At 39.1% G+C, this 27247-nt stretch overlaps 1 protein-coding gene across 24 annotated transcripts in view; it reads left to right on the top strand.

Annotated features, from left to right (window-relative positions):
• Positions 1 to 24478, top strand: part of ENPP2 (ectonucleotide pyrophosphatase/phosphodiesterase 2) — a 69574-nt gene extending 45096 nt beyond the window's left edge. For 15 of the 24 annotated variants that reach the window (XM_040679445.2, XM_015283027.4, XM_015283024.4 and 12 more), the window contains 14 exons: positions 3309 to 3420; positions 4823 to 4948; positions 7082 to 7113; positions 7888 to 8015; positions 9543 to 9630; positions 9801 to 9888; positions 10725 to 10897; positions 11173 to 11224; positions 13532 to 13668; positions 14088 to 14223; positions 15340 to 15417; positions 17785 to 17917; positions 18533 to 18689; positions 23867 to 24478. In XM_040679445.2, the coding sequence (XP_040535379.1) occupies positions 3309 to 3420; positions 4823 to 4948; positions 7082 to 7113; positions 7888 to 8015; positions 9543 to 9630; positions 9801 to 9888; positions 10725 to 10897; positions 11173 to 11224; positions 13532 to 13668; positions 14088 to 14223; positions 15340 to 15417; positions 17785 to 17917; positions 18533 to 18689; positions 23867 to 24037 (1611 nt within the window). In that variant the 3' untranslated portion in view covers positions 24038 to 24478. The remainder of the gene's footprint in view (positions 1 to 3308; positions 3421 to 4822; positions 4949 to 7081; positions 7114 to 7887; positions 8016 to 9542; positions 9631 to 9800; positions 9889 to 10724; positions 10898 to 11172; positions 11225 to 13531; positions 13669 to 14087; positions 14224 to 15339; positions 15418 to 17784; positions 17918 to 18532; positions 18690 to 23866) is intronic. The other 9 variants (XM_025147137.3, XM_015283025.4, XM_040679564.2 and 6 more) reach the window with 1 other exon arrangement.
• The last annotated feature ends 2769 nt before the right edge of the window (positions 24479 to 27247 follow it).

Genomic DNA, 27247 nt, shown 5'->3' with positions numbered 1-27247 from the left:
ACCAAGTCTTCTGGGAGCTATGTTTTTCTTGTTTCAGACTGTTTGCTTTAGGGAAAGTCATCTTAAATCCTCTTATGAATCCAGCCATCAGCTGGAGGCAATGTCAGATAAGTCCATGGGAAGGCAGTACTAGTGCTGCCAGCCCTAATTAACTCCCCAGCTCTTGGGAGCCTGGTGACTATTTGAGACTCTATGTCTAGTCGTCCGGGTTCTGGAGACGTCTTGAAAACATGACTGATAAAATCTAAAAGGGAAAGAACTTGTAAAAGTTGTTTCAGAAACAATTACTTAAAAACTAGTTAGTGACTTCAGAGTGGAAGCGATTCTTGATAACGTGATTTCCAAATGCAATGTATTTGCAATGGAAATGGAGCCTAAGTCTGTTTTCACTGGGCAAATGTCAGATGGGAATTGCTCTATTAGGAAAAGATGCAAGAGAACAAAACATGTTCCTTATTAGGCTGTCTTTCTCCACCTGGCAGTAAGTAAACATGCTGTCAGGGGTGGTAGGATGCATCAGTATTACTTTCATTTCAGAATTTTAAGTAAATAATACAGAAACATAAACAACCAAAATATTCCCCCTTTAGGCTTCAAACAAGAACCTTGGCATGCTCCATTGTTTCCTAAAAAAGCTATAGGCACTCTTCTCAATAGCATTTTTGTGGATGTGTTTTTTAATTTGTTCCATGATTGAACTTAAAATAATTGTTTTGAGACAGATTCAGGAAGTGTGAAGGGGCACACAGGGACACACAAAGCTTCAAGAACAGTTAATACAGATTTACTTGAGAAGAGAACTTATAACTGCTGTGATGATATTGCTATTACTCGTTAGTTTACCTTCCCAAGTTTTAGCCCTCTGGCACAAACCTGCAGTATTCCTACTGATGTGAGCACATGTAGCTCTCCTTTTTCCTTCTTTGTTTTTCTTTCTGTGAATGAAAAGGTCATACAAACTTCTTATCCCTCTTCTTATTTTGAGAAACAGAACCAAACAAAACAAAACATGTTACATGATGTTTCTCATCCTATCTGCCAATTCATTTTCTGGTGCTGATTGGTAAGGATGGAATACAGTACAGATCGGATTCTACCATTTAAAATAAATAGTGACATTTCTTCTACCTCCTAACAAGGCTTCTTCTAAAGGAAAACTCAGGAGATAATCCAATTGTGATCTGTATGATTCAGATCTCATACTCAGTGTTTTTGCAATAATACCAACCCTTTAGAACATAGATATCTGTATATCTTGAAAGATGAGATGCTTTCATACATCTTTCCAAAGCCCTGATATCAACATATTGGGTGAAGAAAGGTATATGCAAGACTTACTTGTTCACCAATAATTCTTTGGAAGTTGCACCTGGGGAAAAATATGAGCTGCATTTCAACACAAAAAAAACTTGCCTGAATATGCCACCTACAGCCTTAAGTTGCAGAGACTGGTTGAGGAACAGCCTGAGTGTAGTAGACTAGTAAGAGCTAACTGAACGTAAAAAACAGAGAGAATGTAGTGAGGTGAAGTTATACTACCGAGGCCTGTTTTCTGGGCTACTCTGAACACAGTCAAAGTAGTAAAAACAGAAAGGTGAGTTGTAGATTTCATTAATTTTTTTTTCATGTGTATCTTTGTTTCTTTTACAAATAGATGTTTTCATTCATATTGACTCTTACACGTTTTGAGAAATGTCTCTGCAGGCTTGCAGATGAAACTGGGAAAGAGGGTAGTTAAACAAAATTACCATTAATCATGAATTCTTGAAATCTCAGGAAGCCTGCTGACAAAAGTAAACATTAAGGGGAAATCCACCTGGCTTTCCAGTTTCCCTAAATTAGCTTTAGATTCAGAGTAAAAATTATATTTCCTTATATGACTGATGTGATAAAAAGTGTGCTCTCAGTCACTGAAGAGTCGATAGTGAGAAGGTGCTGCTGCAAGAGGCATTTTTTTGCCATTTTTTCCTTTTATTTTTTTCCTGTTTTAACTTGAACTGTTCCATGGCTTTTACAAAACCAATTACTTAGTCTTTCCTGATTTCAAATATTTCAAAATATCACCTGTTACTTGGACATCTTACATAGCTTATCAAAACTATTCCTCCAGTTTTCCTCTCCCACAGGTCATGTCTTCGTCTACTTACAGTGCCAACTGGGAGATGACATTTCCCATCTCATCTTCTACGCTATCAGACTCGTTTGACATCCATCCCTTAATAATTGAGGCAGAGGAAGAATTTCTGAACTATTGCTTTCTGGATCATACTAAAGTGGTGTTTCTTCTCAGAAAATTCTGCCAAAATTTTGTTTTTTCTCATCCAAAATTTGTCAGCTTTCTGTTTTTCATTGGAAGAATATTTTGTTCTATGTATTTGTACCAGCCAAATCAAACTGTCTGTATATGGTGACAGGATATGTTTTCTTCTCAAAACCAGGGCAAAATCCAAGTCTTCTGCTTAAAATCTTACTTTAAAACATTTTCCTTCTCCATTCCACCCAGTAAAAATGTTTCATTCTCTTACAGCTAAAATCACAATCCTATTAGTATGTTTTGGTGTTTTCTGTTTTCTTTCTTAATGAAGCTTGAATTAAGAAATCACAATACCATATCTGCTTTCTGGGACATACTGACACTTTTGCCAAAACTATCACTGGAAATTTTGGAAACTGTTGGCTTTGAAAATGAAGAATGCTCCCTCCAAGCTCCACGTGCTACTCAAGTGACTTGCATGTTGTCATCCTAGTGTCAGATGTCCTTTGAAGTGAATTTCTCTAACTAATTTGGTATACCTAAATCCAGAGCTTCATTTCATGTTTTGACTAAACCATTCACATCAAATAGCCACTTACAAGGAGTTGTTTATTTATAAGAAACAAACTGAAATTCAGTCTCACATGCATTTTTCTAATATTTTTACATCACTTTACAAATGCATGTATGTCACTGGGAGGCCCAGGATCATCCATAAAGATCTTCTGCTGTCCTGTGACAGCATCTCAACATGTCTTTCTCATGTTGCAATAGATGTTTAGTGCTTGATCTAGTGGTTGGCAACCTTGCCTCTGACAGAGGGGTTGGAACTAGGTGATCTTTGAGGTCCCTTCCAACCCAAGCCATTCTATGATTCTGCGATGAAAATGGAAATAGTACAGTAATTGTATGTGTAACAGCTCAGCCAAGGTTTTGCCTCTTGACCTGGATGTTATCACATCAGAGTTCTGCCAAAGGACCTTCACTTGTACTAGAAGGAGGAACATTACAACGATAGTTAACTTTTTTCTCTCCTTTCTACATATTTGTACAGATGATGGTAAATCCCCTGAGAGAGATTGACAAGACAGTAGGACAACTAATGGATGGACTGAAACAGCTGAAACTGCATCGATGTGTCAATGTCATATTTGTTGGTGATCATGGTAAAAGAAACAAATTCTTCATCAATGCATGAAGGCTTGCACAGTGTAGCTGTACATATAATAGGTAGCTTAAATGAAGTTCAGTTCAAGCTACTTTTGTGCTGATTTTTTCCCCCAGTAGCTTAAATACCAAACCTCAGCCAGTCAGTGTAGACTGATAACTCTATTTTCCTGTTAGTCGTCATTGGAGGACACTTCCCTTTCACATCAGAGATCTGGGTATTTATATCTCCATTTAGAGTTTCTCAAAACTTGGCATTTTCAATATGACATCCAAGCACAACTCTCCTTGCATGTATTGGAACACCATAATGTGCCTAAAATAATCTTTTCGTAAGTTTTTGTAGTAGAAAACAATTTAATAGCATTGATCCCTTTTTTGTGAGGAGAGGAGTGGCACATAAGAGCAAGACATTTCTTGGCAAATAATGAGACAAGTTATTCTAGTAGGAGAAAGACTAATATCTGTAAAAAGCTGTGTCCAGCTTCAATAGAAAATGTCATCATAGTAGTGGAGGAAGGTGAAAAAACAGTCAAAAGTTATTGTCAGATCAGTTGAAGAGTCACCAAAAAGCAGATATATTATTGGTAGGTTTGTTTTGTTTTGTGAAGTCAGAAGAAACTGCAATGAGAATAAATCACAAAGCCAAAGGAAATTTTAAGTGATAAATGTGACCATGTTTGAGAGAAACTTGCTTTTTCGTACCGTTTTAGCAATCCTCCTGAAAGTCACAGATTAATCATGCATTTGTAAGGAATTCTGTTCTGTGTAAGTCTTTGTCTAGGAGCGTCACACAAGAACGGCTAAATGAGCAATAAAATGGAATATGCCTTCTTTCTGGCCTTGGGGAGAGAAGGTTAAGGGGCAGGAAGAATTTCCAGGGGAGGTAGTGTTGTGCTGAACTGACTGTGACTGGCAACACATTCCTCCCCACCACAAGCGACTGTAGGAGAGAATTGTTTATCCGTGGCTGACTTAGAACAGACCACCAACAGACAATACCTTTTGTGTACGACTTCTCTTAAAATCCTTTGTTTAAAAAAAATTCAACAACCCCAAAGTAGTACACTAAACTAAAAACAGACTTTGATTTTTCCATGAGCTCAGTCTGAAGATGTGTCAGTGCACACATGGTGGATGTGGTGCCTGTTCCTCCAGCGTTCAGTGTTGAGACTGGTATTTCTCTTGTGTAGGCAAGTAGTAAAAGCACCCTTAATTTGGCTTCTATCAGTGTCTGACGTTGGAACTAGATGACTGGAAAAAAACAAGAATAAGATTTGTCACCCAAAGGAAAAGAATACACAGCTTTTTTTCTTTCTTTCTTTTTTTCTTTTTTCCTGTGCTGTTTTGGAAAATGTGTTTATCCTCAAGCTGGTTTAAACTTGTATTTTCCTTCTGCAGGGATGGAAGACACTACTTGTGAAAGAACTGAATTTTTGAGCAACTACCTGACCAACGTGGAAGATATCATTCTGCTGCCTGGATCTTTAGGGAGAATTCGCCCTAGGTCTAGCAATAACCTGAAATGTAAGTTAACTTAACTGTACTTTTTACTTTCTGAGAACTAGACTCCATCCTTTCCTTGAGATGAAGTATTCCAAAGGGTGTATGTCTGCAGTATGCTGGTGGGACATTCAGAGTGGAGCTCACTAAAGATCAGCTGTATTTCCCATCTGTAGTTCACAGACCCTACAGTGTCAGAGCTGTGTCAAGTGGGTAGCTGAAATGTTCTGGGTTAAAAATAATCTGTTTTGGTAAGAACAATCTTGAAGCCAGTTTCAGATAGCAGCATACGTGTCATTCTAAGTTTACTTATGCCCTTCTTCCCTCTATCAGTGAAAATGGGACTTGAGGGAGCTCAGTAGTGCACGGTTTGGATATAAGGAAAAAGTCTGATTCCTTTTTTGAGCTGACGGAGAAAGTGAATTACTAATTTTGAACTCACATTCTTCATGCCTTGTGGCATAAGTGAGGAACAGAGCAGGTTGCTAAATAGCAACAGACTGGGGAACTGTAGAGCATACATTCAGACATTATAGTAATAATTAAACTTTTTTTGTGAGAAGCTCACCCTGACTTGGTGTTCAAGGTTATATAGTCTTCAACATGCTCAGGAACCAGTCAGGGGTCCTCTGGTGAAACTTAACTCTATGATTTAAGACAGTACTGCCCCAACTATACGTCTGTTGCCCTGATTCCCCTCCAGGGAAGCAGTGCCACAACAGGCCTTGAAGCAGCACCATGACCACTCTGCTTCTGTGTGCAAACTTTGCTTTGCTAGCATTTTAAGCTAACAATCAAACAGTGAAACTTATAAATTAACCATAAAAACCTATGTTGTTGCAAACTGTGCTACAAGGATGATGACTTTTGGAAGAGAGGAGGTTCAGATAAGTGGGCCATCCTATTGATTCATCATAGCAATGCACATATATGTAGGCTGAGGACAGATTTTACAAAAAAAATGGACTTTGAAGATGAAAGATTGCTGGAATGATGGCAGAAATAATAATAATGTGGTTAAACTGATTTATTTCATTAGAAACTTAATTTATCTGGGTATTTGTGCTCAGAATACAGGAATACAGAATGGGTGTGTAAAAATCTGTTGGAAATAGTGTGTATATTGATGCAATGTACTAGGCTAGCATAAGACTGAATTTCTACACTTCAGTCTACTAAAAATTTTTCAGTTCCTCTGAGAATATTTTTTAGAGGATCTTTCAATCTTCCAATTCCCAAATTGCTGAGCAAAGTTAGTTTTCTTTGGAGGATGAATGGCAGTATCTTTCAAAAAGATCAACTAGACTGATCTCTGACTCATACTTCAGGGTTTCCCACAATACAATTTTCTTCTTTTGGCCTCTGTTCACAGCTTCCTTGTTGGATATTTGCAATCACGTGTAAATCATCTGTTTGAACATAGAACAAAGAAGAGTATTTCTTGACTTCAGAACTGGAGTTTATCTCCAATAACTGCCAAGTCACCCATATTTTTTTATTCCTTTTCTGCTGTCCTATTCCATAATACTGCATCAAGACGTGCAGACACTCCTCTGCCATGGATAAGCCTGTAGTTTGTTTTGAGATTCAGTGGAGCTCATTTGATGCTCAGCAACATGGTGTTTTCAGCAGTGAAACAATAAGAGTTAAGCAAAAGATTTTCTCCTACTAAGAATTTGTCTTGTTTTTTTTTTTTCTCAAGACTGAAGAAATGAGTGTAATACTAACAGACAAAAAACACAATGTATTTATCTTACTGTTCTTTAAGGAAGCATGTTATTGCATTCAAATCTCCTCTCAAAATCTTTCAGGAAGGATGATTTTCTATAATAAAGCAGTCGTAAGACTTGAAATTATATTTTCAGAAAATAGACTAATTGTTCAGCTAAGAGTATCTCAAATCATACAACAGTGAGCAACATTACCTGAGCAACCAAAATATCTTTAAGTAAAGGATAAGAGGTTAAATTTAGTTCATATTCAGCATATCCCACCTGATGCGTTCTTTTAGTAAATATCAGCCAGCCTGTAGGAGGAATCCTTCTATAGAAATAAATTCTTATCTTGTGATATCTTCTGCAAATTTCTTATTTTTTGTAATACTTTTCTCTCTCTTTTTGTTTTGTTTTGTTTTGTTTTGTTTTGTTTGCTTAACAGATGACCCCAAAGTGATTGTTGCCAACCTTACAGTAAGTATTTAGTGCTGCTCACTTTTGTCCTAATTTGGGCATTATTCAACAGTCCCGCCTCACTCTTTAGGTAGGAATATCGGCCATTGACAGGACTAAAGTGTTAAATGGTACCCTTCATGGGTGCAGATTAATGTTACTCATAAATTCCACTGTTTGCTGCTGTAGTAGCTTTTATAACATTTTTGTGCAGCACAGAGCCAGAACCTCCCTGACCGTCATGACTCCCTGAATTGAGTCTATTTATCCATTCCTTCAGAAATGGAAAATAATCTTTTAGGGTAAATATTTTACTAGCAATTTGAAGATGCTGAAAAAGTTCATTTGATAGCCTTCAACCATAACCTGGCTCTTAATGGATAAAGTTGTTTTAAATAAAAACTAATTAAAAAAAAAAAAGAGATTTGCTAACCAGACTGCTTTAAATATATCTGCAGACAAGATGTATTTTCAGCATTTATCTTTCCTCTGAAATTTAATCCTGGGTTCGGTTAGCTCACAGATGAAGAATTTTATTAAGCATGACACTTTACATGATGCTTTCAAAAAGACTTCCATGAGAATGAGATTTTCCAAAAATCTTTTGATTACTCCACGTGCCCTGGTTTTATGTAAATATTGCACAGAAATGACTGAACCACGTACTCCAGATGTATGCATTGTTTCCAAGACATCATCGATAACGCACTTAACAGCTTGACTTCTGTACTTCAGGGTTTCATGTGCCTCTGAGCTAACTGACAGCAGTGTCATCTGTAACCATTTATTTTTCAGTGCAGGAAGCCAGACCAGCACTTTAAGCCATACTTGAAGCATCACCTTCCTAAACGCTTGCACTATGCTTACAATAGGCGAATTGAGGATGTCCATTTACTGGTCGAGCGCAAGTGGCATGTAGCAAGGTAAACTTTGCTTTCAGTCTGGTTTCAGTGTGTTTTTCTTTCTGAGAAAACAAGACCTGGGACTACTTTGTCTGCCAGTGTCCTGCTCCTGCCATCTGGGAATAGGAGGAGTTTTGAACTCCTGGTGAGATTCAGGCACATTAGGTTCAGGGTCCCAGTTTGGAAAAATCAGTAGTTGGATGAAAGTGAGAAACCCAGATTAGTTTCCTTTCCCAAACAACCGTGTTTTTTGACTAATTAGCTCATATATAGGAACTGATAAGCTTTTTTGGTAAGGTGCAAACTTATTCCAACCAGGTAAAGGGGAATATGGGAGGACTGGAGAAGCTAGGGAACCAGAGGCTGGATGGATGTACAGAGTAAATGGGAAGAAAATTGAGATATTGCCATAGTGAATGTAAGCCTGAGAACGTGTGAAAGTGTATTATAGGTTCACCGCTGAAATGTGTGCATTGTATTGTGTTGCAAAACAAATCCACAGCTAAACAGGATGCTCTAGGTCAAAGCAAACCCAGTTTTGGCTTGGCCTTTGCCATTTGCCTCTGAATTTTCAGTTATAAAGCATGGACAGTTTTTAATACTCTTAGTTCAAAATGATGGAGCAAAAACACGGAGTGAGCAGAAGAAGAATTGCCTTGGTTTATGAGTTTCTGATTTAATGTATATTGTTTTTCTTGCTTTGTTCTTTTGCCACATTGTGTATTACAGTAGGAGAATGACTGGGCCTTAATGCATAAAGCTGACTCAGTGGTTCTTGGAAGATGACAGAGATTTTAGCATATGCCACTCTGTTATGGGCTTTAAATTATGGTAACTTCCTTTGCCTATATAGCTGCCAGGCAAACACACGGTGTGTTGTAAGTGTCTTTTGGCATCTGTGCATATCTTGCTGTGAATTATGCAAGGATCACTCTGCTGAAACAGTGAGTGAGAAACTCCAAATGCTTTCTTGCATAACTCCACTAGCCAGTTGGCCATTTGCCTTGTATAGTTTCTGTGGCTAAGGTTCATGTACATCTCAAAGAAGTAGACTGAATTTTAGGCCTACCAAAATTTTAGTTTTAAGAATTTTACTGGAATTGATGGGATTAGTCTGGAGGGCCCAAGTTTATTATTTTTTTATTAATTGTATCAACAGATTTCCCTTATGTATTAATTATATGTTCTGAAATCTTGTTCACCAGTGATCCATTTGTTAGTGTAACTGTAATTAATTGTATACTCACAGACAGAAAAATGGTTGTTTCTGACCTGTTTGCTGTAGTAAAAGCTCTATTAATTTACAAGGTTTGGATCAAATTTTTGCGGGGCATAATTTTCAAACAGATGAGTAAATTAACTTGTAGGATAATCCAGTCCACTGCATGGATTGCTTATACATGGCCCTGATGAAACCAAATGCAAAAAAGTGCTCAGGAGCAAGCTGATAATTATAATTCTTAGGCTGCAATACTTATTTTTCCACATATTTTGTAAAATAGTATTCAGTCACAAGCTGAGAAAATAGCTAATCCTTTTTCAATTTAGGAAAGCTGTGGATGTTTACAAGAAACCAACAGGAAAGTGTTTCTTCCATGGAGACCATGGCTATGACAACAAGATAAACAGCATGCAGGTATGAGCAATGCAGTAATCTTTACAGAAGTGTTGTTAAGCCAGAAGATATTTAAGATCTCTAAAATGTAAATATTCACTGAAATAAACCCTATGATTTAAAGTTGTTCTTCTGTATTCTTCTCTCTCTCTCTCTCTCTTTTTTTTTTTTTTTTTTTTTTTTTTGTTAAGACTGTCTTCATAGGTTATGGACCTACATTCAAATACAAGACCAAAGTACCGCCTTTTGAAAACATTGAACTTTACAATGTCATGTGTGGTAAGCTGCCTGCTTGAGGATTTGTAAGAGAAACATGCTGCTTTAACCACAAGGGTTTATTTAGACACCTGTGGGCTCAGGCCCTGTATCTCTCCCAGCATCCCTTCCCCAGTGTCTCCTTCCTAAACACTAACTGAAGGCATTTCTCAGGGGCCTGGGCTTGCTCTGCTCTAGCAGCTTGCCAATAAAATGTATTAACATAGTTCTGCTGCGTGCAGCTTGGCAAAGATCCTATTTGCGCGTACAGACTTCATTAGTCTTCATTAGGAAGGAGGCTTCTGTACCTCCATGTCTCATAGAGCAGTTCAGGGGCATCACTTAGCTTTCTATGGCATCTCCTAATATTGTTCAATTTCCTAAACTTTTACTGATGTTACATTCTGATATTCTGTACAGTCTTTTATTTAATAATGATTTAACACAGGAATAAAACTTTCTAGCTGAATGTATAATTAACTTATTTGCTCTTTTTTTTTTTTTTTCAAACATGAAGTGTCAGAAAGGCAGTTATCTCATATGTGCAAAGCAAGTCACTAATAACACTCTGTTCAAGATGGTTGGATTGTAGGTTTGTATTGGAAACTGCAGTAGTTATAATAAAATGGTTTTCCAATGTCTTCATGCAAATTAACCTTTTCCTAAAGTCTACCATGGTATTCAGGCAAGATTTGCAATTTTATGTTTTGGATTAGCATTTTTATTACATTAAAAGCATTCATTAGCATGGCACAGATGTAAACAGTATTGCAAATAAATATCTTCGCTAAGTATATTTACTGCTAAATACATATGTTTCCAGTCTAACCATCATTGACTTACCTTGGGTGTTTTCATAGATCTGCTTGGATTAAAGCCTGCTCCCAATAATGGTACCCACGGAAGTTTGAATCACCTGCTAAGAGCCAATGTTTATAAACCAACTGTGCCAGATGAAGTTGCTAAGCCACTTTATCCTGTAGCTCTACCTTCTGCATCAGATTTTGATATAGGATGTACATGTGATGATAAGGTAGGTGTTAGCATCTGTTGATGCTCCCACACTGTTAGCCACAATTGCCTAATAAAGTTTATAGCCATTATAGCTATTTTGAGAGTGTTTGATCTGCAAGAATTCCTCAGATCCTTCCTGTGAAATGTTCTTTGCTTCTGGAACAATTATTGCTTCTTGGAAAACAGGAAACAAAACAGGCGTCTTCGTTTTATAGTGCTAGTTTTGTTTTGCTAGATGCCTAGTACAACAAGATGCTCCAGAGATCCTAATCTTTTCTTTTTTCTATTCTTGAGAAGAACAAGTTGGATGAACTCAACAAGCGCTTTCATGTCAAGGGAACGGAAGGTAAGAGCTTGGTGCCTCAGTTATTAAAAGCTATTTCTGTTTTCTTTTGCAAGCTAGTTTGCATCACTGATACCACACATGTTCCTGTTTAATTTTAGTTAATGTGTTAGTTAATCAACTTTTCAAGTAACTGTCAAAAGAGCACACAGACATATATGAGTTATGTGGGCAAAATTAACTGCTGCTCACATGACAAAGTGCACACTACCTTTTGCTGTGATCAGAACCGAAGAATCCCTCAAAGTGAGACAACTTTTAGTTCTTTTCCATCACTGTTTGGAGGTTTAACCTCTGCTGTGGAAGCAGAGGGAGCGTGAAGCGGCGCTCCCTTTAAGCATAAACAATAGATGAGGTAAAAAACATTGACCACATCTGCACAGTGGTTTACCAGCATTGATCAGGTCTAAGTTTCACCAGGTTATCAGTGGAAAGGACAGTGCAACTTCTTTTACAGCTCCTGATTGTCTTGTAATGGTTGTTTCTTAGAGTGCAGGTTATCCTCTTGATGAATTTTCATCAATCAAGTATATAAGCAATCCCTGGTTCAGGGATGCTCAATGCAACTTTGTCCCTCACTACCAGTGTTTCTCCCAGGAGAGAGCTCCTCTGGATGATTGTTCTTGTGCCCTTGATGCTGAACTTGATGTTCTTGCATTTGTGTTGTCAGCTGTGTGTCGGGACTGCTATCCAGGTTAAAATGTAACGATAATAGTTGGCAGTGTCCCCCTCATCATAAAGATTTATATTTCTTCTTCTCTATCTTAGCAAATTCTAAATCTTTGAATTTAGACTTAAGTTTAGACAGGTTTAGGCTGGAGATACTTCACATTACTCAGATGACTCAGATTCCTTATAAAGCTGCTTTAGGTTTACTTTTGTGAGCAGGCAATGCACCCTATCCTTTAATTTCTATAGGTGAAATTGTTCATTTCTCTGTGAGTAAATTACCTTTTTACAGCTTTCATCTTGCTAAACTGATTTTTACAACTAGTGATGAGCTACTCCTGGCTGTAGCTATTTCAAGCATTAGAAAAAAAAAAAAACAAAACTGTTGTGCTCCTGGATATCTCAACATCTTTATTCTGCTTAGATTTGGATACTTCTTCATTGCACTAGTATAAAAAAAGTAATTTTGTTGAATTTTAAGAAATAAACGTACGTATCTTTTTCAGTTACTTGTTTGTAAGCTGTCAGTTAGCTCAAATTAGGTTTCCCTTATGTGAACAACAAAAAAGTTCTATTTTGTGTAAGTTATTTTATTATATTTTGTGACATATTCTATCACATATGTTCATGGATCTTCCTGCATTTAGTTGGTAATTAACTTCTCCCATTTGGGGAGCATTTACCTGAAGTTATTATTCATATGCAGCAGGAAGAAGTCCTTCAGCTTCTCTTGAAGAAGGGAAGTTTATCATTTTTGTCCTTACACAAGGTTTCTCCTACTTCTCTTTTCTGCATCCTATAAAAATATCTTCTATTTGGACTCAAGCACTAATAAAACATGCCCTTTTCTTTAAGGTTAAATGCCTATCTATGAACAGTGTTTAGGCTGGTTACCTCACTTCTATGTTTTGATTTCCAAAAGCAAGCCGAACCTGTTTCCCACTTGGTTATCAAAATGAATGAATCTTGCAGCACAGTGCAAGATTAGCCAGGAAATTTGTTTTTCCTCTATCTTGTTTAATTTTTGCTTACAAAAAGATAAAAATATTATCAGAGGTATCTAGTGACACTTAACCATAACATATCAGAACAAAAGAAGAAAAGCAAATTGTGTAGAGTTGGAGGTGTCTTTGGTAGCCAAAGTTAGGAAAAGGGTTTTTTGTTTTGTTTTAATTTGATATTGCTGACGGAAAATAGCATGTAGGTCTTCAGAAATCATCTGTATCAGCCAAGTGAAAAAAAAATACTCTTTTATTGAGTAGACTCCTTTGCCTTCCTTTTGTGAAGGACTTTGTTTTTTACAGAAAACAGAGGAAGAAGAGAAAAACAGGAAAACTGACACAGTGAGTGATAGGATGAGGGCAGATTTAAGGCAACAAAGTGATTTTCACCTCACGTCTTCCAAATGTAGGCACAGAGATCCTTGTCTCTTGTGCCTGGAGAAACATACTATGACCCCAGCATTCTTTCAACTGCAGAGAATACTTGTAAGCTCAAAGTGAATTTTGAGCCTGGAAGTGGGATCCCAACCAAAACTACTGAAGAACAGCTATTCCCTCTGTTACAGGATATCCTTAGCAGTTTTTTTCAACTTCAAGGTTTTGAGTGATAAATTTAAGTGTAATTTCTTCTGATCTGTAGAGAAGCATCTTCTGTACGGGCGCCCTGCAGTGCTGTACCGCACGAAGTACAATATCTTGCACCACCATGACTTTGAAAGTGGCTACAGTGAAACATTCCTGATGCCTCTCTGGACATCCTACACTATTTCCAAACAGGTTGGTGCTGTCTTTTCTCCTGGAAATTACTTTAAAAAATTCTTGGAAAGTCTATTTGCTGCGTGTATTCTTGAGTTTGTAGAAGTCCCCTTTCCCAAGCAGATTTTCTGATGGGAAATTATCCACTGAAAATAATACCATTGGAGAAAAGAATTTTTAAGGCAGATTGTTTGAATATTTCTTTCCCTGTTTTCATTTTCACTCTCAGCTTTTCTCAGTGGGAATTTGTCTTCCCAATTTATTTCAATCAGCTACTTCATTTGAATTTCAGCTGCCTGAAGGAGGGGCAGACTTGGTTGTAGAGCTGGGGTGTGGATCACTGTACTCCACGCGATGCCTTACAATCTATAGACTACAAGATGCCATTTTCTTTTAGCTATAAGTGCTGGAATTACATTTCTTGTCACTGATCAATGCAGGCAGAGGTATCCGGTGTCCCAGAACACCTGGCCAGCTGCGTCAGGCCCGATCTCCGCATATCTCCAGGAAACAGCCAGAGCTGCTCAGCCTACAGAGGTGACAAGCAGCTCTCCTACAGCTTCCTCTTCCCTCCTCGTAAGTTCAGTAGCAAGTCTACAGTCTTCAAGGATTTGAATGTCATTTCTATGCATGCCACTTCATTTTATTTTTTAAATAACAAGTGGTTTTATAATTTTCTGTTTAACTACAGAAGAACTTAGGTATGAAAAAACCCTTACCAGATGTAAAGGGACTCAAGGGTTTTTTTGAGATTGTTGAGAAAGAATATAGGTAGGAATCCTCCGATTTCCCAGCTTCCTGGGGTGATTCCTTCCTTCACAGTGCTCTTCACTCGGAGGACCTGGTTCTGCACCAGCATCCCATAAGAGGCCTGATGGGATGGATATATTATTCTTGCTGCATGTGTTCAGGACCAAGGGCTGAATGCCAGAAGTTGCCATCATGACTGTGACCTCTCACTTTCACAAGACTGGAGAGATATGTCAAACTGGTACTTGGCTTCATGCACAAAAAAGACGAAGAGTACCACTTGAGTTAATAAAAATAAAGGTGAAAGCAGAGTTGCACAGAATAGGGGCATAAGCTAGAAGACAGTCTTCAAAAGCTGGCCCTTTAATGTCAATGGACATATACTAGCACATATAAGCTAGAAATCTAGTCGATTCATAATTTTGACTTCAAACAACAGAAGAATAAATATATATAATGTGTAAGTCCATATTAGACTGCTGCACAGTGTAAAAACAAAACAGAATTCTATCATCTCCTAGAAACAGTGGTAGTAGAAAATCTCTGTAAATGACTGTTCTGAGTTCTGGTTCAGTTATATTTGTTATCCTTGGAAAAAAAAATCTTGTAGATTTTGTAAATGTTCATGGAATACAACTTTGCTGTGTCACAGATGGGAACTTCATTGCTCTGTCTTCCTTATAGTGTGGCTGAAATAGTTTAGAATGAATTTCTGATGTAGAATTACTCATGCTGGAGTAATGCTTGCTTGCTCAGAACTAGAAGATAATCCCACAGCCCTCTGCCTATAAATTGTGTGACTGTTTTATGAAAGCACACAAAGCAGCTGACCTCTGTTTTGATGACAGTATTCCTTTTGGTTACTCTCTAAAACCACTTTTGAAAACATTTTTGTTCTTTGAATTCCGACATTTCATCTCATTAGTATTTTTCTTTTTTCAGAACTAAGTTCCTCTGCAGAAGCAAAGTATGATGCTTTTCTAATAACAAATATCATTCCAATGTATCCTGCTTTCAAAAGTAAGTGTTGATTCTATGGCTCTGTCTCTTTTTCCCAAGCTTTTAATATTTATTTAAATGTCTGTTGAACTGTGAAATGAATGGATGAGAGAAATTTAGAACATAAATCCAATTACCTCCAAGCAGCAGATAATATACGTGGGAATCTTAGTTCAAGGCATAGGCTTTTTTTTACCACAAGATACATTTAGGGTTTAGGGAGGGTTTATTTTCCTTGCTGCTGGGCTAAGAGCACAGGCACAGTCAGTTCTTAGTACAGCAGTTTTGTAAGTCAGTTTGTGTAAAACCATTCAGATTTTCTTGTTTATAGCCCCAGTTTGTGCAGAATGTACTTAGGCAACATGTTTTTACTTCCCAACAGGAGTAGTCTGGCAGTGTGCACTTAGCATGTTGTAGTTCAGGGACAAGTGGCATCTGGATCACCTTTGATTTTTCTATCCCTACCCTTAGAGGTAGACCAGAAATTTTTATTACCTTTCAAGAAAAAGGAAAAATAAACCAATTTATGGAAAGTGAGGAATGACTTAAAGCCAGCTGAAACTTTCAGTGCTGCAAGGATATAGTATTAAAGTTCCTTTTGTCTGGACATCACTTTTCTCTCTGGCATTGCCAAGAGGTAGGAAAACCGTCAAACTATTCTGGTGGCATTTTTGGCTTGGCAGGAATTAGGAAGCCTTGAAAGAATCTCAAGAGCCTGTTCTTGTGAGATTTCCAATTCAGATTTTAGGCCAGGGAGGTTTGGATAAACATCAAAGACTATGGAAGGCTTTTTCTTTTTAGCCTAAGAAGAGTGCTTTTAACTGCAAAACCTCTGAGTAGGAACAAATGGTGATGTTTGCTGGAAATATGAAGAAAGGCACACTTAACTGATTATAGAGAACAAAATTATTGGGGATTTCCCACTCTAAAATAGAATGAAACTCTAAAAGTTTCATAAAACTGCTTTTTATGCTAATGTTAGTCTATGTAAATTAGCTGAGATGCTCATCACAGGAGAACAACACACCACCAGCGGTGCTTTTTATCTTGGTGGCCTCCAACTTCATCACAATCGAGTGAAGGATCACCTGAGAACAAATGCTGTAACTTGTAGCACTCCTGAAGAACTATGAACTAACACACATGTGCAGGTTGCAATGCAGAGTTCAGACCATTCATTACATGGAGCTGGCTTAAGCAGTTCCCACTTTAGTGAAGCTGCAGGATCATGCCCTGGGGCTGCAGTGCACTGGCATTGCTGTCTGTGTGGCTGCAAGTGGAAAACCAATGTGGGAACTGATTCAGCTGCAAAAATCTTTCCTTTGGGGCTATTTTTGTTGTTAAGGCTAATGCATCAAAGGAGCGGGCAGCTGGAGGAGTGGGACTGCCAAGTGGTTACTGCAGCTGAGGTTCCTGTTAGACCATCGCTTGTGGGTGCCCCTGCACCAGCCTGAGCATGGAGTTTGGCAAAACACACTGGGGAAGGAAGTTCCTGAGGCTGGTTCTGCTGTCAGTGCTGGGGAGCCATGAGCTAAGCAGTCAGAGCTGGCAAGGCAAAAGTTAACTTGATACAAGTTAGAGCTGTTTTGCTTGCACACACTTCTGTTAGTGTTAAAATGAAAAGGAAAAAAAAAAAAAAAAAGAAGGAAAACAATGATGCAGCTGGAGATCCCAGTGTGTTTCTCAGTGAGTCTCTATAAACATTTTAACTTGGTAAGATTCAGAAGGTTGTAGTGGAGAAAGTGTCATGCTTTTCACAAACATCATGGTTAAAATTCCCTGCTAGGCGAACCTCTGCCTTAATGAGATGCTTTGTTATAATTTGGCCATCCTAGACTGCACCTGATTTAAAAGTTGGACTTTTTGTATTCAAGGAGGATTTGTGAGAAATAATGTGACCTTGACTTTTAGAATATTTGGGCTTTGCTTTTAATCATGGTACTATTTCCTTTTGTGAATTAAAAAAGAAAAAAAAAAGGACAAAGCAACATACCCAGTAACCAGATAAGGAGGACAAAGGAAATGTTTACAGGGACATCAAAAGTGTGTGAATAGCTGCTTCTGCTGGTGGTGAAGGAACAGCAAACTCTCTGTGCAATGTCTAGGGCAATGCCAGGCTTAGGATGGTACCATGCATTTCCTTTATTGCTAATTGGAGAAAAAAATTCAAGAGAGAACAAAGAATTCTGAATAGGCTTTATTGACCAACAGAGAGTGAAGTTGCAGTAAATCTATAAAGCTTAGTCTTTGATTATCTCTTCTATTGTGTGAATGATGCCCACTGGATTTTTATCTTCATGCAAGAAAAGATTATTTATAATCTTAATCTTGACATGTCTTAATACGTTTATCCAAATTTTAGTGTTGTTTTTTTTTTCTCCCCCATAGAGGTATGGAACTATTTCCAAAGGGTTTTAGTGAAGAGATATGCCACTGAACGAAATGGAGTCAATGTTATAAGTGGACCAATCTTTGACTATGACTATGATGGTTTACATGACACACCTGAAAAAATCAAACAGTAAGAATTTGTATTTAAATTGGTTTGCTGATGTTTCTTCTAGTGATAACTTTATCTCAAACAATCTATTGTTTGCACTTCATTTGATTTTGGGAAGGGGTTGAATTTTGTGTCTCTGTCCAAAATGGTTCAGCGAGACTGAATGACCTTGTGGATAAGACAGAGGGAAAATTAAGGGAATGGCAACTCACCATGTAACTCTTCACCTTGGGTTTGGAATGGGGTGTTTATTCATCCTTCATATTAAGCTGATTTATATTCCAAATAATGTTTTCTCTGAAGCTGTCTGGAAGTTTAGAGTTGCAACTGGGTACCAGAGCACACCATACTGCTATTGAGTTAGACACTCTAAGCTTTTGTTAATTCTGTAAAGCTTGCTCTCTGTTCCCCTGAACTGAAGAAACCTTTCAGCATTGGCACGTGGTGTTTCTATGGCACAGTATCAAAACATGAGATAATTGAAATGCTCATTTTCAGATAGAGCTCGAGAATCAAACGCATCTTAACAAGTACATGCATCCTCACACGTAGGGGAGGAAAGACCACACTGTCTGTGTAATTCTTCTTCCAAATGGATTAGTCCTTTGTGGATAAATGTTTGCTTCACTTCCTCAGGTTTGTGGAAGGCAGTGCCATCCCTGTTCCTACTCATTACTATGCCATCATAACCAGCTGTTTAGATTTCACTCAGCCAGCCGACAAGTGTGATGGACCACTCTCTGTTCTCTCGTACATCCTTCCCCACCGGCCTGACAACGATGAGAGCTGCAATGTAAGTTCTGCTTCCTGACGGTAAATGTTCCCTGGGATTTTCCCAGGGAAGATGCTAGTTAGCTGTTAAAGGATCTTAAATGAAAGTACAGGGTATTGACTATTAAGTGTCATGTTCAACTCATGAGACAGGAGTACTCCTCTATGACAAACGGGGGTAACAGAGAAAATGTGCAACTATTACTGCACCTAAAATTGTCTGGAAGAACTAAAACACATTAGGTTGGCTGTAAACAACGTGTGGGCTTCCACTTTTTGGCAGACACTGTCAGAGTAACCTCAGGCTGAAAAAGAGTGTGTGAGCATATGTAATGTGCTGGCAGCCAGCCTAATGTTTTTATGGAGGTCTGTTTCCATATGCAGGTACAATATATAATCTGTCTGCTCTTGCAGTCTCGATGCATCAGACGGCACGATTACATCCAACCCACACAGTGTTAAAACTGTATGCTAAAACCTGCTGAAGGTAGAGTTGCCAGCAGCTCTTGCTGGTTCCAAACCATGTCTTGATTCAAGGGAAAAGTTCAGATTCTCTTTACCAGGGATCAAAGATGATGAGCCACCCTCCTCATTCCTTTTCTGTCTTCCTTTTGGATGAAAAATGCTGTAGTTTTGGGATCTTGGTGAAGTAAAAAGGCTTCACTTTGCTCAGAACTGCAGAAAGCAGCACAAATGCCCTGTAGCTGATGGTGTGGCAGGAGAGCCATTAGGGTCCCCATGAGCTCCAGCACTCCACAGGGACAGCAGTCCTCCCAGGCAGCTGTATTTAGACTTGTCCTTCCTCCTGAACTTGTTCTCCCATTACACAGCTGTGTGGATTCCTGCACACAGACGCTTCACTATAGGCTGCCAGGAGTCTGTTTCCTGAATGAACGCATTAATGTTACGAATTTTGTATTGGCACAAAAAGTTGAGACTCCTATTCCAGCTACAAGCAGAAATAGTAATTCCAACTCTGTACACAATTCACCTGGAACACTGTTTCTTTCTCATTCATCAAACATCGCCTACTTTCAGGTCACTCTTTTCGAAACCACGCTTTTGGAGCAGTACTCCTCTCTTGAACAGGTCTGGATTCCCTCCTTTTAGACTCTTAACTGTTTTGGGCAGAGATGTCTTCTATCAGAAGGCTTGGAAAGTCTTCAAGATATTTCACTGTGTTTTTATTCCGGCCTGCCTTCATCTGAATGAAGGTCTAGTTGGTGATCTGGAAGTTACTATCTGGCATTTATCTGTCCTTGTATTTCTGCCTGTATGTGATTTTTTTTTCTTCCCTCTACTGTGTGTCATTGTGCTTTTAAACTCCTGAAATCTTTCCTTATAAATGTCTTGGAATAATTTTTAGTCTTTGATTTCTTATATTCCAACCCAAGCTTCTTTTCTCTACTGGTCATGCTACTTATGGTATATGTATTTAGAGTCCCTAGTGTGACTTCAGTGCTGCTGTACAAACTCATTAGCAGCTATTGCTCTACGCTTGACATAATAAAGAAGCACTTGAAAAATATATCAAGAACTGTAGTTCTTGAGTGAAAGTACAGGCAAAATTTTGCTATTCCAATAGTTTGTCTTACTTTTGCACTTGGTATTTCATCTCACGTATTCAAAGAAGTGACTGTGTAAAACCTTACATAGTTCACAGATGAAATGCTTGGGATAATATAAGAATTCTCCCCTAGCCTCTCCACAGCTTTCTTTTCAGATGTAAAGAAATATTAGCTTTCCTCAGCTCTGCTCTTGTCACACACTTTCTCTCTCTTCACACAGCCGTTGGAGAACACCGCTACTCTTCTCATTGGAATTTGTTCCATTTCCAAACTGTGTTTATTCATGGTGAGGTTATACCCATTTATTCTTGTGTCAACATTTTTCTATGGCTTAAATAGCCCTTCAGTGGTCTTCTTTGGGATTTATCCCTGCTGATGATTTATGATGATTCTCAAAGCATGTACTTTTCTCTGTTCATGGGTGACCAGGATCTTTTATGCTCTTCTTGTAAGAGAGGAAGAGCATTTTAGTAGCCTTCCTATGCATCTATTCCTGCCTGATTTTTTTTTTCTGGAACATGAATGAGATAAAGTATTCCAGCTTATACCTCAAAATGGAAATGGTTTTCTTTCCATTTCACATGATTCCTCTGGTACTATCTAGAATTTGCTCCTTCTATAGCTGTATTATAAAGGTGGCTCAGTGTATCGCATAATAAACCAGCACACCCAGGACCTTTCCTTCTATCTGCTGTTTCAACTGAAAATCTCCCAGCTTAGCAGAAATTCTTACTGCCAATGTGGGTAACCAAATTTCACACTATACCAGGGACTCCCTCATCTGCATCATGCTGTATGGTATTCCAGTCTTCCTCTGCACTGACAAGAGCTCCCAGTTGATTTTAGTAGCAAATTAATGACCTTGGCACAAAAAGCATGTATGAAAATACTAAATAAAAATCCTTTCCAAAACCAAAGCTGGAGGAACTACTAGAAACTTCCTCCAGTACACAGATCCTTTTTCGGCAGTGAGTCTAAATTTCTCTTTTAACAAGAAAGTTCCTCACCCACCTACGTAACTCTGGTTATCTTGTGCTTTCCAGCCAACAATCTGATATTTGAGAGATGGGTAATACAGCAGTTCTTTTACCTAGTGTATCTGATATCTGGATTTTAGGTTAGTCTCCTATTTTATTGCTTTTTTCTATTTACCTCCATGTTCTCAAGAGTTATTTTTTCCTTCTAAGACTCACTGCACCGCTAAAGTGACACTAACAAGCAAAGATGGAGAAAAACATCATTTTCAAAGTACACACTTCATTAGCGTGATACCACACTAACTGATCACTGTGCTTAAAATCCTTGCTGCTCGAGGTGAGATTTTGTGGGCCAGTTATGAAATGGAAAAATTAGCGTGGACCAGTTGACCGATCTTCTAAGCTCGTGGAAATGCTGTGTCGTTGGATGTGGTTTGAAACAAACCCAAACAGTCCCGTGAGCTCTGTCCAGTGCAGATTTGCTGTTCAGAAGAAGGCTTGAAGACAAGAGAAACGTCACAGTGATTGCATTTAGCCTCGTTGAGGCCTGTTAGCAGACTAGCAATGTGATAGGCTGAACAGGGCTCTTTTGTTCCCGCACACTGCCATGTGGTGTTCCTGGAGCATGGCACCACAAATGGAGGAGAAAGAGCAGGGCATGTTCCTTTCTTTTCCCTCTTAGTTTGGGTCTTTATTTCATGCTCCAGTCATGGTTTTGGGCCATGCTACCAGCGTGGAGGGGAATGTGGGTTTGGAGCTGAAAAGCTTCAAAACAAATGAGCAAATGTCATTTGTTGACAAACAGACGTTTGCTTTAGAGCAGCTGGTTGTGACTTAACTAATACTTTGTGTTCTCTCTGTGCAAGCCATCAAGCTTGCCCTCCTGGGCTTTACAGAGTGACCCATATACTGGTATGTGGGACACCTTCTGTTTTGGGTAGGCTCTGGCATGACTGTACTTAGTGTGAGGGTATGTTTTGGAGGGAGACATCCTCTGAGACAGTCAGAGGCTCACTTGGAGCAAGCCCAGAAAGACGAATTTTATGAGCTAGATTTCTAGGCCGCATACATGAACCTCAATCTGAGACTTAACCTCTCTGTTCCTAATGCACGTCCCCAGATGTACCATCCGACAAGGACAGAGGGGGAAAAGTCCTATTTGCTCTGTTCTTTTTCCAGGTCTGTTCCCCACCATGTCCCCAGGGGTGCCTGGAACATGACACTGGGCTGGTTCAACACACTCAAACAGCCTGTAACTACAGGGTTTTGCAAGGCAGGCTTTTCTGATTTTTTTTTTTAGTGAGATAAATTAGGTTGTGGATGGTTCCAACATATGCTGGATCTGGTACAAGGTGTGCAGCAGGGAGCTGATGTGGTGGCTGCCTGTGTCTCTTGGAGCAGTTCCCTAAGGGAGATTACACCTACGCAGTCCAACCCTGTCACTCTGGCAGCAACACCTTCCTGATTGTTTTTCATGTTGGCAAATGTGTAGTGAAAGTTTTTTGTTTGGCTTTTGGGGGTCTTTTTTGTAATTTTTTTTCCTATCTGTGAATAATATGTACGTTTCAATAGCAATATTTTACAGCTACCAATAAAAGGTGTAGTCCCAATTGTGTAAGGAATCAAAGTGGTCAACTAAAAGTAAGGTGGAGAGATTAAAATAATACTGTGTTAGTTGAATCACAGAATCATAGAATGGCCTGGATTGAAAAGGGCCACAATGATCATCTAGTTTTAATTCTCCTGCTGTGGGCAGAGTCACCAACCACTAGACCAGGCTGCCCAGAGCCACATCCAGCCTGGCCTTGAATGCCTCCAGGGATAGGACATCCACAACCTCCTTGGGCATCCTGCTCCAGTGCGTCACCACCCTCTTGAGTGAAAAACTTACTCATAATATCTAACTTAAGCCTCTCCTGTCTCAGTTTAAGACCATTCCCCCTTGTCCTATCACTATCCTGTGAAAGGCCACAGTGGTGTCTCCCTGGAGCCTTCTCTTCTCCAAACTAAACAAGCCCAGTTCCCTCAACCTTTCTTCATAGGAGAGGTGCTCCAGCCCTCTGATCATCTTAGTGATCCTCCTCTGGACTCACTCCAAGAGCTCTGGGTCCTTCTTGTGCTGGGGGCCCCAGGCCTGGACGCAGCACTCCAGATGGGGCCTCACAAGAGCCAAGTAGAGGGGCACAATCCCCTCCCTCTCCCTGCTGGCCACCCCTTTTTTAATGCAGCCCAGAACACAGTTGGCCTTCTGGGCTGCAAGCACACACTGCTGGCTCATATCCAGCTTCTCATCCACCAGGACCCCCAAGTCCTTCTCTGCAGGGCTACTTTCAAAGAGGCCTTCCCCCAGTTGAGTTGCTAATCAGATGAGAATAGTGTTTAAAAGCAGGGTACACGTGCTAGGGCTTGGGTTTTGCTGATACAGAACAGCTGATTGATATGGAGCTCTTTCTGTGACAATTTTTTTTTATATGGTGACCAATGATTTTCTAAAGGTGTGTGCCTGCTTTGAAATAACTACAACATGGGATCAACTTTTCCAGATGACTGTAGTCCTTGTCAATTGTCCTAATGTCTAGAAAAGCTACCTTTACTTTCAGAGTTAACTTTAGATGTGAAAAGTTATAAACATTTTTGTTTTTTTTTCATTTCAGAGCATGGAAGATGAATCAAAGTGGGTTGAAGATCTTCTTAAGATGCACACTGCACGGGTGCGGGACATTGAGCAGCTCACAAGCTTGGACTTCTTCCGAAAGACGAGTCGCAGCTACACAGAAATCCTCTCCCTAAAGACATACCTGCATACATTTGAAAGTGAAATTTAGCTTTCTAACCTTGCTCAGTGCATTCTTTTATCAACTGGTGTATATTTTTATATTGTTTTTATATTTATTAATTTGAAACCAGGACATTAAAAATATTAGTATTTTAATCTTGTATCAAATCTTAAATATTAAACCCTTGTGTCATTTGTTTTGTTTCTCTAATGTTTAATATAGGTATGTCTCTTGGTTTATTTAGTAGCGCTTGTAATACTGCAGCTTAAGTCCTTACTCCAAGCTTTTATCTGGTGCTGCAGAATTTGATACGTGATTCGAGGAAATATTAATTTCCCATGCTCCTTTACCACACTTTTAGTCCTGTACTGTGTATCAAAATACTGAACATGTAAAATTACATTCATTTACTGTTGACTATGTGACAGACATATTTAAACCCTATAGACAAATAGCATCTTAAATATAATAAACCACACATTCAGTTTTTTTAATGTCTTTTGGTTTCCTTTCACAGGGACTTTCAGAGGGACTTGGTAGCATCTGAATGCTGCTACATCTTTCATATTCAGCCTTCTCAAGAGCTTAGGTTTTCTGGTAAGGTGGATGACAGGGGCTCAGATGTCCTGCCGTGGGGCTTAGCAGTGAGACCGTATAATGGCACCCGCAGTAGTAACTGCTGGTTGGGTTTTGCTGCAGTGGCAGAGCTGGGAGGGGAGGTAGGCTGGTATCATAAGTTCACCAGGAGCACCCCGCACGTGGGGCCAATTGGCTCTGCTCTGGAGCTTGTGGGGAGGACATGAGCTGATATTATCTGATGTTACCCATAAGGCTGCATCACATCCCTTCTCCCCCAGTGCTGCTCTGGGCTGGTTCCTGGGTATACCCGCTCCATTGCCTTTTGCTTTGACTTTGAGGGGAGCTGCAATAAGGCAGATGTTGAAGGAGGTTGCATTGCCAAAAATCCAGCAATGGGTTTTTAACCAGGAGGGGAGGAAAGTCTGATTTCCTGTATCTCACTCTAATGGTCATAATGTGCAGCTTTCTCCTAAGCTGAGACTGAGTCCAAGTCCTAATGCCAACCCCCATTCTCAGGGGAACTTCCTTGGCCTGATTGCATATATGTAACTTCTGTTAATGTGAACACCATACAGTGCATGTGATTTGCAACCATCAGGTGGTCATGCAGGCCAAGTCTCTGTTGGCTACTTCTGTACAGTCAGTCTCATAATCCTGACAAGCCCCTGCACATGACACTGATGGCACAATCCCAAAGCAGTGGAAGAAACACTTGCATACTGATTTCCAGATAATAGCCTCATTTGGCTTGGATAGTTTTTTATGCAAGGCACATAGTATGGAGCATTAATAAAGATTTGCATTAATGTTAGTGTATGAGAAGATGTAAAAGATAATTATTGTGTAGAATACCTGTTGAGGAATTTGGAAAAGCAGTGAAGGCTGAAACAAGTGGTAGCTCTGTTACAAAGCCATCTTCAGGGGTTTCAGAGTTCCCACTCTGCTCCAAAGTGATTTGCATCTGTTTTCTCTTTGAGGGCTGCGAATGTAGGAGGGAAGAGGTGAGAAGCATCTCGGCCATGTACACAGATGAATAGTCAGTTCTCCTAAGTAAAATTAATCTGCCACAACTTTCACAACTTACATCCTTGTAGCATCCATCTAAGAGACAGTGGTAAACTGGAATTAATCATGTTAACACGGATGATCATCGTAATGATTTGATTCCTCTTACCAGTAGACAGTTTTATTATTCCAGGTGCCAAATTCTGTTTAAATTAGAAGTGCATGAAATATGAAAGCTTTAAAATCCCCCCAAAATGTTAGGATGGAAATTCTGATATGAAGCATTGGGAAACATCTTATCCTTGCAACTTAAAAGTTGTCTCTTGTGGTTGTCTGGTAGCACAGAAATATTTTTCTGTGAGCTTTTGGCAAGGCTTCCTGCCGTAATATATTTTACATTCTTATGTCTGATACAAAGAGTATTTCCTCTGTCTTCAGTTAAGACTTAATTTCTCCAGTACTGACTTTAGCAATGATATAAGTTCTGGTTCATAAACTAAACCAAAGACCACCACTACTATTGTTGCTTTGACATTCATCAGTTGCTTTTTTGGTTTATTTATTTGTTATTCTTGATGCAAACGATGTCATTCCATTATTTTCTCCCAGAATAAGATGACATTTATAGCAGCAGAACATTTAAGCTCTGAAAGATGCTTTTTTGTCCTATGTGCTTCGAGAAACTTGCTTTTGAAACACCATTATTGATGATTGTTGGGAGAGAGGCTTTAACTCTATCTCACATTCACGGAAGAATGATTAGTATATAGGGAAATGTTTTGTTGTTGTTTTGAAACACAGTTTCTTGCTGTGAGAATAAATAATGGGAATTTACTTCTGTTCTCCTCACTTCTCTTCAGCCCCGTGCTGCTGTATGGAATTGCTGTTTTATTTCACCGTGCTGGCAGAAGTCGCTGAGCTGGGGAATGTTTGTGGTGACCTCTGTGAATCGCATGTTCTTTTTTCCTGTTGAAAGATGTCTTATCAACACAAAAGCTCCAGTGCAAAGCTAAAGCCTTGTAAATCCCTTTAAGCAGCACGGGCTCTGAAGGAACAACAGACTTCTTAGAGCAAACTTGTAATTTCCCTTTTGTGTTCATTGTGGTAGATGTTAGCTGAGGGCAGCATGTAGGAAGGAACCCCTCTGCTTTCCATTCATGTTGGAGTGTTTTGAAAATCTGAAACACTGTTTGCTTCTGTTGCATGTTTCCTTTCTTGATATTGCTTTGGCTTCTGGAAGAGGTCTGCTGAGGAGAACAAGTACTGAGTTTGTCTGTCAGGCAAACAACCAGTTTTGAGGGTTTGGGTAATTACTGTTTGCAACTGGTGATGTAAATGTGAGGCATGTTTAAGGAGTTGGAGGCAGTTCGGTTGAGCCATTGTCAGAGCAACAAAAACTGTAAGTGTCCTACACGCCTAACAAGGTTCTTTTGCTCTGGGAAAAATTCTCTGGAAGTTGTTACACAACTGAAATATCCCTGCTAAGAGAAACTTACTTTTTTTAACTCCTTTTCCACAATCGCATTCCAGAACAAAATCAAAATCAGTAGTAGCTAAGCACACAAAGCAAGCCAGGTGACCTGACCTATGGCATGGTGTGGTTAAGATGGCAAAACCATAGCAAAAGACACAATGTGAGGACAGAGTGATCTGTCCTGAAGATCTCACCTGAAA

This window comes from Gallus gallus, chromosome 2 (assembly GCF_016699485.2).
Source record: "Gallus gallus isolate bGalGal1 chromosome 2, bGalGal1.mat.broiler.GRCg7b, whole genome shotgun sequence".
Classification (NCBI taxonomy): Eukaryota; Metazoa; Chordata; class Aves; order Galliformes; family Phasianidae; genus Gallus; species Gallus gallus.
The sequence above is the reverse complement of the archived record's forward strand: the minus strand, read 5'-3'. Positions and strand labels throughout refer to the sequence as shown.